Consider the following 12,563-nt stretch of genomic DNA (forward strand, 5'->3'; position numbering starts at 1 on the left):
AGGGAGAGTCTCCTACACAGGTTGTTAGAGCAGACTATTTAAAGTGAAAGAGTTTTACACTGCAATATGAAACCTAGCCCCTCCTTTTCGATTGGCTGGACGGTCACTGCAGACTCTGAGGGGGGGGCAGAGCTCTCTACATAAATTCTCCAAGGAGGGGTCAGCCTAACTCTACTGAGGTTTTGATCTGCAAGGGATCTTGAAAGTGCTAGCACCCTGGTTAGGGCTGCTTCCCTTGCTTGTTTGTGCAAGCAGGGAAGTACTTGACACTTACAGGTCCCAGACAAGTTCTGTGGATCAGCTTCCACTCAATCCCTCTTCCCTCTGCCCCTTCCTCTTTGGAAGAGACATTGCTATTTTTATAGAAGCATGGAGCAAAGTGCAAGGCCTGAGTTTGGCAGAGCTCCCCAAGATGCTTTGCAGGGTGAGGAGCTTGCTGACAGAACTAGGGCTTCAGAAGAGACCTGCAGGTATGTTGGGCAATGGGCACAGTGGGTAATCACAGCATGATTAACAGGAGCTCTACGTTTCTGTTTAAAAGTGGCGGTGTGACTTGCATGCAGAGTTCTTCCTGTTGTCAGTGTCTGCAGCCAGACACTGCACGTTTCTGTTTAATATCTGCTCATTTCAATCTAGGATGAAGAACACAGATTTTTGCAACCAAAATGACAAGATTCTGCACTTCCCCCTCCCCTGTATTAAAACTGAGCCTTGATTTTGCCCCAGTTAGAATATTGGCATGTTTGTTTAAAGCAGCTGCACTGCAAAATGATTGTTTGGCTCGTACTGCCAAGGGAGAGCAGGGTTTGCTTTTTTTACTGACCTTGACCTTTTCTGCTCATTTGAGCTCACCCGCAGGCACGCGCACATGTACGCTGAGTCATTCCATGGTCCAATGCGAAAGCTTGGCCAGTACGCGTTTAGTCTTCACTACGGATCAAGTGAAGCTGCACTGTTCAGATCCAAAGCTGGACTTGCTCATGTCAGTTCCATATCAGGTGTGTATGTGCCATGGGCACATCATTGCTTAACGATTTTCACAGACGGATGCCCAGACAGCTGGCTCCATTGCTTCCTGGAGACTTGTGCTCATATGCTGGTATAAAGGTACTGCCATCCCCACGACGTTTCAGGTCCCTTTTTACCGCCCATGACGGGTGCTGGAATAATCGTCTTCTCTTGCATTCACAAGCCTTCTCCAGTGGTTCACTGTTTAGTATCCTCAGGGCCACTGACTGGGGGAAGGGCAGAGCTGCCCCAGGACCCAGAGATTTAAAAGGGCCTGGATTACTGACCGCTGGAACCCCAGGCCCGCTGAACTGCCACAGGAACCCCCGGCAGTATGGGCTGAGTACCACTGAAAGTCTGGCTGGAGGAGGTTCACCACTAACCCTGCCCCTTCTGGGGTCCAGAACCACCCCACATATCTTGCCCAGGGGCCTGGCTATTCTGTTGGCATTATTGAATAGCCAGTAAATAGTAAATTAACTTGTTAGTTAGCTTAGTCAGATAGTCCTCTTTATGGACTCATTCCTGGGACTGGGCATGCCCCGATCCCCAGGTTTCAAGCCTTGTGCAGCCTGTGCAAAGCCAATGCCAGTGAGTGATACCCACTTCAGTTGCCTTAAGTGCCTGAGGGATGCTCATATGTGGGGCAAATACAGGATCTGCCACAGCTTCAAGACGCACCCAGAAGGATAGAGACATACCTTTAAACACCCTCCTGATGTAAGCTGCTCTTCAACTGACTTCAGAACGCATCTGGTCACATCGGTGTCCGTACACAATGCTCCATTAGCACCAGGGCGCGCTCGACACTGCATGCCATCACTGGCACCAAAAAGGGTATAGAGAGAGGGCACTCCCCCAAGCCAATTGGGCACTGGAGAGACTCAGGCAGCATGATGCAACCCAAGCAGGGCCATTCACCTTCCCCACAAAGGTAGGCATCAGGAGAATCATCACCTCTCACAGAGCTGAGCCTGGCCAGAACCCCGCCCTGCACACCAGACAGCAGTACAGGCAAGGCACGTCCAAGAGCACCCTTCATGCTGGAGGCCTTAAGTGACCAAGGCTTTAATGGCCCTACTAGTGCTTCCCACACCCAGGGATCTCCCTCCTGCTGGGGTTGAACCTTCAAAGCCAGTCACTTTGAAGCCAGCATTGAGCTTACCACAGCAGTCCCCAACTTGGCGCTTCAGAACCCAGACTGCAGTCACCAGCTCATCACCTGTTCACCAGCACTGGCCGTGCAAGATGCATTGATCTCTTGAGTCCCATCATTGGTCATCAAGTCCTCGGTTCCAAGCACCGGAGTCCTGATGCCATCATTTCCTTGATGTAGCCAGTTCCCTGGGACCTAAGCCTGATCCTGTTAAGGCTCATGGGTCTGCCATTTGAGCCCTTGGTATCATGCTCCCTGCTGCTCCTCTTGCGGAATGTTGCCTTCCTAGTAGCAATTACTTCAGCCAGGGGAGACTCAAAATTTCAGGCCTAACCTTTGTCTCCCCCATACACAGTCCTCTTCAAAGACAAAGTCCAGTTTCACCCCCACCCTGCCTTTCTAGCCAATTGGTATCATACTTTTACATCAACCAAGACATTTTTCTGCCTGCCTTCTTCAAACCACGTAAGTCTGAGGAGGAAAGACACTAGACATTAGAAGGGCCCTACCCTTTTATAGTGACAGGACAAGCCCCTTCAGAAAGTCAGTGCAGCAGTTTGTAGCAGTCACAGATAGAATCAAAGGTCCTCTGGTGTCCTCTCAGAGGATCTCATCTAAGATCACAGCCTGTGTCAAAGCCTGGTGTGAACAAGTGAAGGTTCTGTCTCTGGCCATTTATCAAGGCCCCCTTCACGAGAGTGTAGGCATTTTCAGTGGTCTTCCTTGCTCAAGTACTGATCCAGGACATTTGCAGGACTGCAACTTGGGCACCAGTTTACACCTTCACCTTGTGCTATGTCATCACTCAGCAAACCACATGTGCACATCCTGGAACTCCCAGTCCACGCCCAAGGGCAATGCTTGTGAGTCACCTGACGTGAATTTGACATGAGCAAGCACCTGAAGAAGAATAAGCAGTTACCCACCTTTTCATAGCAGTTGTTCTTCGATATGTGTTGCTTGTGTCCATTTAGTGTCCAGCCCTCCTTACCCCATTGTTGGAATTGACAGCAAGAAGGAACTAAAAGGGTGTGGAGTCTGCATCACTTCTGATACTGGTGCTTGAATGAATGCCTCCAGGGGGTGATGGAGCTGGCCATTTGGATATCACTAGGGAAAAATCTCTGGCAGTGGTGCATGCAGTGTGCACACCTGATGTGGACAGACGGGCGCAACTAATCTCAAAGAACGAGAGTTGTGAAAAGGCGTGTAATAATTTTTTCCATGAAAATGTGGGGATATTTGGATCTGGAGTTTTGGGTACAATCAATATACAGATGGAGCAAGCTCAAGCTACATAGTTTAGATCCTGTTTCAGTTTTAAAAGGGAGATTTTCAACAACATTGACACCCAGTAAAGAATCTGAGAACTGCTCCTTCAGTTTAATATTAAACAGCAATTCATGGACCCATGGTGGTGTTGAAGTTACTGGACATTCTCTCTCAAGGGTTTCATGGGTTTCATCCTTGTATTTTGTTTCATCTTAGAACCTTAGAAGAGAATTACAGATTTGTAGTTGCCACTAGCCCCTGACTCCCTTATGCTTGATATGGAGAAGATAACTGTCCGAACCTTGTTTAGTCATTAACTGAATTGCAGGAATATCTGGAATCTGGAAAACCTGAACTGGAAATTTCCTCAAATATCAGCATTTCTTGTCCCAGGAGGAATCAAGAAGCAGAGAAGCATCCATGAAACTGAAAAATATCTTTATATTGTTACAACCTATTTTCTCCTTTCTTCTTCTTCAAATGAGATTCCATAAAATAAGTATCTTTAAAAAAACAAAGTTGATTTAAGCAAAATAGCTACATAGATTTTTTTTTCATAACTCTGAAATGGTTTTGGATTGAGTTTATTTTGTGTGGTGAGTTATTTTATCTTGCCCAAGTCATCTTACCCCTGTGATTATTGCTATAATTAATCTGTCTATTTTAAAATTTTATCCTGCCACCCATCATAAAAACATAAGAATGGCCATATTGGGTCAGACCAAAGGTCCATCCAGCCCCGTACCCTGTCTGCCGACAGTGACAAATGCCAGGTGTCCCAGAGGGAGTGAATTGAACAGCTAATGATCAAGCAATCTCTCTCCTGCCATCCATCTCCATCCTCTGACAAACAAAGGCTAGAGACATCATTCCTTACCCATACTGGCTAATAGATAACATGAATTTATCTAGTTCTCTTTTAAACCCTGTTATAGTCCTAGACTTCACAACCTCCTCAGGCAAGGAGTTCCACAGATTGACTATGCACTATGTGAAGAAGAACTTCCTTCTATTTGTTTTAAACCTGCTGCCCATTAGTTTCATTTGGTGGCCCCTAGTTCTTATATTATGGGAACAAGTAAATAACTTTTCCTTATTCACTTTCTCCACACCACTCATTATTTTATTTACCTCTATCATATCCCCCCTTAGTCTCCTCTTTTCCAAGCTGAAAAGTCCCAGTCTCTTTAATCTCTCCTCATATGGGACCCATTCTAAACCCATAATCATTTTAGTTGCCCTTCTCTGAACCTTTTCTAATGCCAGTATATCTTTTTTTGAGATGAAGAGACCATATCTGTACGCAGTATGTATGGTAGCATCTTATTACTTTCCATTTAAAGTCAGTAGCAATACTGATGTCACTAGGTATTTCATGGAGACTTGGCACTTCTCTCTTTCTGGGGTAACCTTTCCTTGCAACAGGTTTGGTTTTTTTAAATTAATTTCCTCTTTTTTTTTTTCTTTGATTGTACGGGTTTGTTGGGGAAAGGTGGTACTACTGCTGCCGCTCTTGCATTGGGAAGGCTTCTAATGAGATATCTATCATCCCCGATACATCTGTGCCCCACAGAGGTGAACATGAGGCTCCACAAGACAAGCACACAAATTTGGATAGAACTGAGATGGAACAACAGATGAAATGTTTGGAAGACAAACTCAGGTAAGTTTGGTGACTACATTTTATTCCATTTTAGACTCCCGCCTTTGGGACACCAAACAATGGTGGTTCTTCGGGTAGTGTCCCCATGGGTGCTCCACTGTGGGTGTCGGGCCTGTCCCAGCGCTGCAGTTCGGAGATGTTTCAGCTGTTGTCCGCCGGACCGCGCACGCACGGCGGCCATCTTGCGGCTTTTTGCGCCAATTCTAGTTGTGCGGTCCGGCCCCGCCAGTTCCTTCTGACCGTCTTCAGGCGCAGACAGAGTACTAGCTCCCTCTCGCAACCATCCTATCAGGATTCAGAGAGAGGAGAGTTGTATATAGTTAGTTCTTAGTTAATATGTTTTGTGTAGTTAGTTAGTTAGTTTAAAAAAAAATTTTTTAACTTCATTTCTGGTTTTCAACCATGCCCGGTTCACAGGGCTTCAAGAAGTGTCTGACATGCCGGGACTCTATGCCCGTGTCAGATGGGCACTCCTCCTGCATCAAGTGCCTTGGGGAGGCCCATATTCCCCAGAAATGTTAGCACTGTTCAAGGCTGACAGCAAGAGCGCGGTGCGACCGCGAAATGCGCCTCAAAATGCTTCTATTTGACAAGGCACTCCAGCCACAGACTGAAGAACAGGTGACTACATCTCATCAATCTTCCCCCGTGGCGACAACCTCTTAAAGGAGTCACTCCCCGTCGCGCTCACTACCAGTTATGAGGGTGAGCCCCGGGGACGAGCCGGGCACGTCTCATAAAGCAGCAGCTTGAAAGCCGCATAAGGACAAGCCGTTGCGAAGTATATCAGCACCGAGCTCAACGGCGCACAGGGCGCCGAAGCTGGCACCAAAGCTGACCCCGGCACTGAAACTGCCACCGCCAACTTCGGCACTTCCGGCACCGGACCTTCCAACAGCACCGATTATAATAGCGCGCATGTTGCCTAGCTCCTCGGCACTGAGGCCAGCACCGGAGGAATCCTCGGTGTTGCATGGAGGACCTACCCATGTACCGATCCCACCATTAGTCCGTGCGCCAACATCAGCACAAACGACACAGTCGGCACTGACATCCCGATCACATGCGGCACCAGGATTCCCCAGCACCACTAGGGCACTCACAAACCTCGGCATATTCACAGAGTATCTCCACGCCAAGTGCATCTCCTCGACACCTCTGCTACAGGCTTCCCCCTCCTCTATGAGCAGGCGACCACCACTAAGTCCAGGACCGACTGTTTTTTCCCCGGAATCACTGTCTCCACCTCGACATTATCATCGATCCAAACACAGTGTCTCCCCCCACATCTAGATATCATCACACGTACTACCGATCACCATCCCCCTGCTGCTCTCATCGCAGGTCTAGGTCACCGAGATCCCCATACTATTCTCGAGATTCTAGATATAGGGATGTCTACAGACGTTCATACTGCCCTCGATACGATGATCACTGGCATTCTCCCCATGACCATCGATACCGCTATTCCCTGTCGATTCGTTCATCACCATCACCCGCTCCATCACGGCTCACTCGTGGCAGGAGTAGATCCTCTACTCCAGCAGAAGCTAGACCACCTACTCCATCCGGCGACCTGCCTCCTGCACAACAGCCTGCCGCTGAACTGCCACAGGTCTCGGAAGTAGAGGTACCACAGCAATCCTCTCCAACAGACGTAGCTTCCTCTTCTCCGGATGACGCCATCCTCACTGGAGATACCTCACCTTCTGATAACCTCAAAGAGTTCCAGGACCTTTTTCATTGGGTAGCGGGGACACAGAACGTTAAACTTATGGAAGTCCAACAGAACCAACACCGTCTGTTGCGTAATCTACACCCATCTTCCCATGCTTCCAAGGTCACGCTGCCTTTGAACCAGGCTAAATTCAAGATTGCCAATGCTATCTGGTAGACCCCAGCCACGGCCCCACAAACAAATAAAAAGGCCGATAAGAAATATTATGTCCCAGCCACGGGGATGGAATATCTGTTCACCCATCCCCAACCTAACTCGTTGGTCGTGGACGCAGCACAACAATGCGTGAAAGCCCCCCAGCACAAGACAACAGCTGGGGACAAGGACAATAAATGTCTTGACCTGCTCGGGTGGAAAGCCTATTCTTCGGCCACTTCTATCCTCCGAATGGCCAACTACTCCACATTGCTGGCTAATCACAACTTCGATAATTATGCGAAGTTGGCTCAACTACTGGAACATCTTCCAGACATGAAACCCCAGCTCCTTAAGGCCATTATCCAAGAGGGTTACACGGCCTCCCGCTCAGCATTGAACATAGCCCTCGATACGGCGGATGAGGCAGCTAGAACGATGGCGACTTCCGTCATTATGCGCAGGGTTTCGTGGCTCCATATGTCAGCGGTCCCCAGGGAACTTCAAGCCAAGTTCGAGGACTTGCCTTTTGACACACAAGGGTTGTTTGCGGAGAAAACAGATCAACTTCTCCACTCTGGCAAGGACTCACGTACCACCTTGAGAACCTTAGGCATGTATATTCCTCCATATCGCCGCAGAAAGTATATACCCTTAACAGAAACAGAGACCACCTTCCTATGTACAGCCATGACAATACGAACAGCAACGCCCTAAGCAACATCCTCAAAGGCGACGTCCACAAGCACCCAGACTTACAACTCAACCACAAGCCAAACAGCAGGTTTGACATGTTGCTCGAGGGTTTGCAAACCATTCCTATTCTTGCTGCTTCGAATGTCGATACTACTCTTTCTCCTCCACCTCTGACCTTTTCAACATCGTTGGGCTGCAATAACATCGGACAAATAGGTCATGCAGCTCATCATGCAGCTACGTAATCCCCTTCACATCTCGTCCCCTACAACCCGTTCCCCCTCCCCGTCCCTTTTCAGGGATCCATCTCATGAGCTTCTCCTCAAGCAAAAGGTGGACCATCTCCTCAGTATTGGAGGCATAGAGAGGGTGTCTTTACCATTCCACGGAAGAGGGTATTACTCCCGTTATTTTCAAACACAGAAAACGTCCGGCGGTTGGAGACCTATACTGGACCTCTGCGGTCTAAACTGTGTGGAGGTTCAAGATGGTTACTCTCATCACCATCATACTGGCATTGCAGCAGAAGACTGATTTGCTTCCCTCGACTTACAAGACGCTTATTTTCATGTCACAGTCCACCCCGCCCACAGATGTTTTCTCCGCTTCCTTGTAGGCGCCAAACACTACCAATACAAAGTTCTCCCATTCGGTCTTTCAGCTGCACCAAGGGTTTTCTCCAAGACACTTGCCGTGGTGGTGGCCTTCCTCCACTGCCTAGGGATCATAATCATCCCTTACATGGATGACTGCCTCCTCAGGGCTCAATCCTTTGACGAGGCCTCGATCGCAGTCTCCACAACAAGACTTCTTTTTGACAGCCTAGGCCTCATAATCAACATCCAGAAATCGTCCCTCATTCCTCAACAGACTATAGATTTTATCGGCACTCACCTCGATTCTGTGACGGCACGTGCCTACCTTCCCAACACCAGACTCAGCGCGATCCAAGATCTTGTGCATGTCCTCACTACCAGTCCCACAGTTCTGGTTTTCACCTGTCTACAATTGATGGGCCATATGGCAGCCACTACTTATGTCATCACGCATGCACACCTACATTTCAGATGCCTGCAACAGTGGATATCAACTGTATACCCACCTCACAGGTGTGACGTGCACAGGATGGTTTCTGTACCAAATGTGGTCAGGCAATCCCTGAAATGGTGGACTATTCCCCGCAATAGTTAGCGGGTATCCCATTCCACACCCCCCAGCCTACCATCCAGGTTACCACAGATGCCTCTCTTCTTGGCTGAGGAGCCCACATGCAAGACAAACAAGCACAGGGCTGTTGGTCGCCACAGGAATCGCTCTGCCATATAAATCTTCTGGAGTTCCGAGCAGTATACAACGCTTGCAACCACTTTCTCCCCTGGATACAAGGCCAGAGAGTACAAGTTCTTACAAACAATATGACAACAGTCTATTACATAAACAAACAAGCAAAGCTCGCTCCCGTACTCTTTGCAGAGAGGTGATACACCTTTGGAATTGGTCTATTCGGCACAACATCTCAATTACTACAGCATACCTCCCGGGGGACATCAACATCATGGCAAACACAGTCAGCCGGCATTTTGCACAGCAGCACGAATGGGAGCTACACCCCAAGGTTGTACACAACATATTTCAACTCTGGGGCCACCCAACTGTAGACCTCTTCGCCACGCAGTATAATGCGAAGTGCGACCATTATTGCTCCAGAGCAGGAATAGGTCAATGTGACGCCCCCACGCCGCCCCGCGGCGTTTGCCCAGAGGGCTCGCTATGGTCCTTGAGTCTCGAGCTCCCTCGGCTAGTCTTTTCCGCGCTTTCGTCTTCGGTTTCCCCCCCCGCAACAACGCAGGAGGGGAAGGGGGGCCCGGGCCCGCCCACTCTCACGGGCCCCAGCCCAGGGCCCTAAGGGTTCTGGTCCAAGTGACCCGAACCCGGCTGACGGGGTACGACCCCTTAACTCGCCAGCCCACCAGTCATCCCTGACTCTGCCCTGGGCTGCTTCCTTCCCCTCGTGCTCCCGAGCTCACCAATTCGCCGCAGTCAGGGGTACCCGCGAGCCTGGGGGTGGTCCGCTGCCTCGGCGTTGCTCCCCTGGCCGGTGTGGGGCTGTGCGGTGGGGTGCGGAGCCGCGCTGCGCTGCTCTGCGCCGCTCTCCACGGCGCTGTCCTCCGCCCGCGGTCTGCTGCCCCCTCTTCCCTTGGGGCCGCGGTCCCATTTTAAAGTTGGCGCCGGGGGCGCGGCCCCGGCGTCCTGCGCCGTCCCCGCCCTCCACGCCGGGGCGTCTGTCCGTTGCCAGGGCAACGGGGCCTAGGCTCCGGCGCGCCCGGATGACGTCCTCCGGCGCGTCGGAGGCCAACGCGTTCCTTGCCGCCGCCGAACACCGCGGGCAGCGGCGGGGGGCGCTCCGCCTTCCGCTGTACAGGGCGGCTGGTGCGGGGCTCTCCGCCGAGGGCGGGGCTGCCCCGTCACACACCTCCCCCTTTAACTGCCCTCCCTCTTCTTCCGAGTCTGCCTCGTACCTTCTCGAAAAGAAGTCCGCATTTTGATGCTGCGTGCCGGGTCGGTGGGCCACGTCAAAGGCGTATGGCTGGAGGGCCAGGTACCACCGCATCAGGCGCGGGTTCGCGTCCTTCATAGTTTGTATCCACCGGAGTGGGGCGTGGTCCGTGACCACCTTGAACCGTCCCCCTAAAAGATAGTATCTTAACATGTCTAAGGCCCACTTTACCGCAAGGGCCTCCTTCTCAATGGTCGAGTAGCGACGCTCCCGGGGGAAGAGCTTGCGACTGATGTACACCACCGGGTGTTCTTCCTCTCCTTCACCCTGCGAGAGGACCGCCCCAATCCCCGTCTCGGAGGCGTCTGTTAGGACCGTAAAGGGGAGGTTAAAGTCAGGTTGGGCCAATACGGGGTCGCGACTTAAACTTTCCTTTAACCTCTGAAAGGCTACCTCGCACTCGGTCGACCAGCCCACCTTCTGGGGCATCGCGGCCCGAGTTAAGTCCGTTAGCGGCGCTGCTATCGCCGCGAAGTTTGGGATAAAACGCCGATAGTATCCGGCTAACCCGAGAAACTGGCGCACCTGCTTCTTTGTTTTGGGTGGGGGGTAGCTCTTCAAGGCTTCAACCTTTTCTACCACGGGACGTATTTGACCCCTTCCCACTACATACCCCAGATAGACTACCTCCTTTTCCCCGAAGCGGCACTTTCGTGGGTTCGCCGTCAGCCCGGCTTCCCGTAGAGCCTGTAGCACGGCCCCTACGTGTTGGAGGTGTTCTCCCCATGTCTGGCTGTACACGACGATGTCGTCGATGTAGGCGGCCGCCCATCTTCCCTGTTCTCTCAGTACCCGGTCCATAAGGCGCTGAAACGTCGCGGCGGCGCCATGTAGCCCGAAGGGCATCCGTGTAAAATGGTATAGCCCAAATGGGGTCGAGAAGGCCGTCTTCTCTCGGGAGGTCGGCGTCAGGGGAATCTGCCAGTATCCTCGGGTCAGATCCAAAGTGGACAGGTACCGGGCGCCTCCGAGCCGGTCTAGCAGTTCATCGACCCGTGGCATGGGGTAGGCATCGAAGCGCGACTGCGCATTGACTTTACGGAAGTCGATGCAGAATCGTAGTGATCCGTCGGGCTTCGGGACGAGCACTATAGGGCTGCGCCATTCGCTGAAGGATTCCTCCACGACTCCCCACTGGAGCATCTTCTGCACCTCCCCTCGCACCGTCTCCCACATCCGCCGGGGCACGGGCCGTACTCGTTCACACACCGTCTTCCGGGGTTCCGTCTCTATGTGGTGGTGGATGAGGGTGGTTTGCCCCGGCTCGGCCGTCAGGACATCCCCGAAGGTCCGTAGCAGCTCCTCCAGGTCATTCCTCTGGGCCTCGGTTAGGTCGGTTCCTGTGGGGAAGGCCTGGGGCGGGGTTGCCCCGTCGAGGTTCCCGGGTCCTAACTCCGGGTCGGGGGGCACTGGGTTGATCCAGAAGGCCTCCCGTTGCTTCCAGGCTTTCAAGAGATTAATATGGTAAATGCGTGTGTCATTCTTCCTCCCTGACACCTTAACCTCATAATCGACATCCCCTACACGCCTCAGGATCTCGAAGGGCCCTTGCCACTTGGCCAACAACTTCGAGCCGGGGGTCGGCAACAGCACCAGGACCCGTTGGCCCGGGTCGAACACCCGCAACTGCGTTCCCTGGTTATAGTACCGGGCTTGCTTGGCTTGGGCTTGCTCCAGGTTCTCTTTCGCGAACTCCCCTAGCCTGTGCAGCTTTTCCCGGAGGTTCAGGACATACTGTACCGACCCCTGCACTCGGGTCCCCTGTTCCTCCCAATTCTCACGAATAATGTCTAGTATCCCCCGCGGGTGTCGGCCGAACAATAGTTCAAACGGGGAAAACCCTGTAGAGGATTGGGGCACCTCCCGTATCGCGAACAGGAGTGCTGGCAACAACGCGTCCCAATCCCGGGGTTCCTGCCCTACAAACTTCCTCAGCATCTCCTTTAGCGTTCTATTAAAACGTTCTACTAACCCGTCTGTTTGGGGGTGGTAGATAGCCGTTTTCAGCCGCTCGATCCGCAACAACTTACACAACTCGTTCATCAGTCTCGAGGTGAAGTTAGTCCCTTGGTCGGTTAGAATCTGCTCCGGCAGCCCCACTCGGGCAAAAATCTTCACGAGTTCCGCAGCAAGGGTGCTGGCGTGCACGTTTCTGAGCGGGACGGCCTCCGGATATCGTGTTGCATAGTCTAATAGCACCAAAATATACTGGTGCCCGGTTTTGGATTTGTCCAACGGGCCGACTATATCCATGGCGACCCTCGCGAAGGGCACTCCCACCACGGGCAACGGCACCAGGGGGGCTTTGGGTACCCCCTTCGGCCTAACCTTTTGGCAC

The 12,563-nt window shown here is 51.8% G+C and overlaps 1 protein-coding gene across 4 annotated transcripts in view; it reads left to right on the forward strand.

Annotated features, from left to right (window-relative positions):
- LOC102445507 (uncharacterized) overlaps positions 1-12,563 on the forward strand; it is a 65,800-nt gene that overhangs the window by 11,396 nt on the left and 41,841 nt on the right. Inside the window, exons 1-2 of one of the 4 annotated variants that reach the window (XM_075935435.2) lie at positions 337-470; positions 5,010-5,099. In XM_075935435.2, the coding sequence (XP_075791550.2) occupies positions 370-470; positions 5,010-5,099 (191 nt within the window). In that variant the 5' untranslated portion in view covers positions 337-369. The other 3 variants (XM_075935426.2, XM_075935448.2, XM_089780806.1) reach the window with 3 other exon arrangements.

This window comes from Pelodiscus sinensis, chromosome 1 (genome assembly GCF_052426305.1).
Source record: "Pelodiscus sinensis isolate ZL-2025 chromosome 1, ASM5242630v1, whole genome shotgun sequence".
In the NCBI taxonomy this organism is placed as follows: domain Eukaryota; kingdom Metazoa; phylum Chordata; order Testudines; family Trionychidae; genus Pelodiscus; species Pelodiscus sinensis.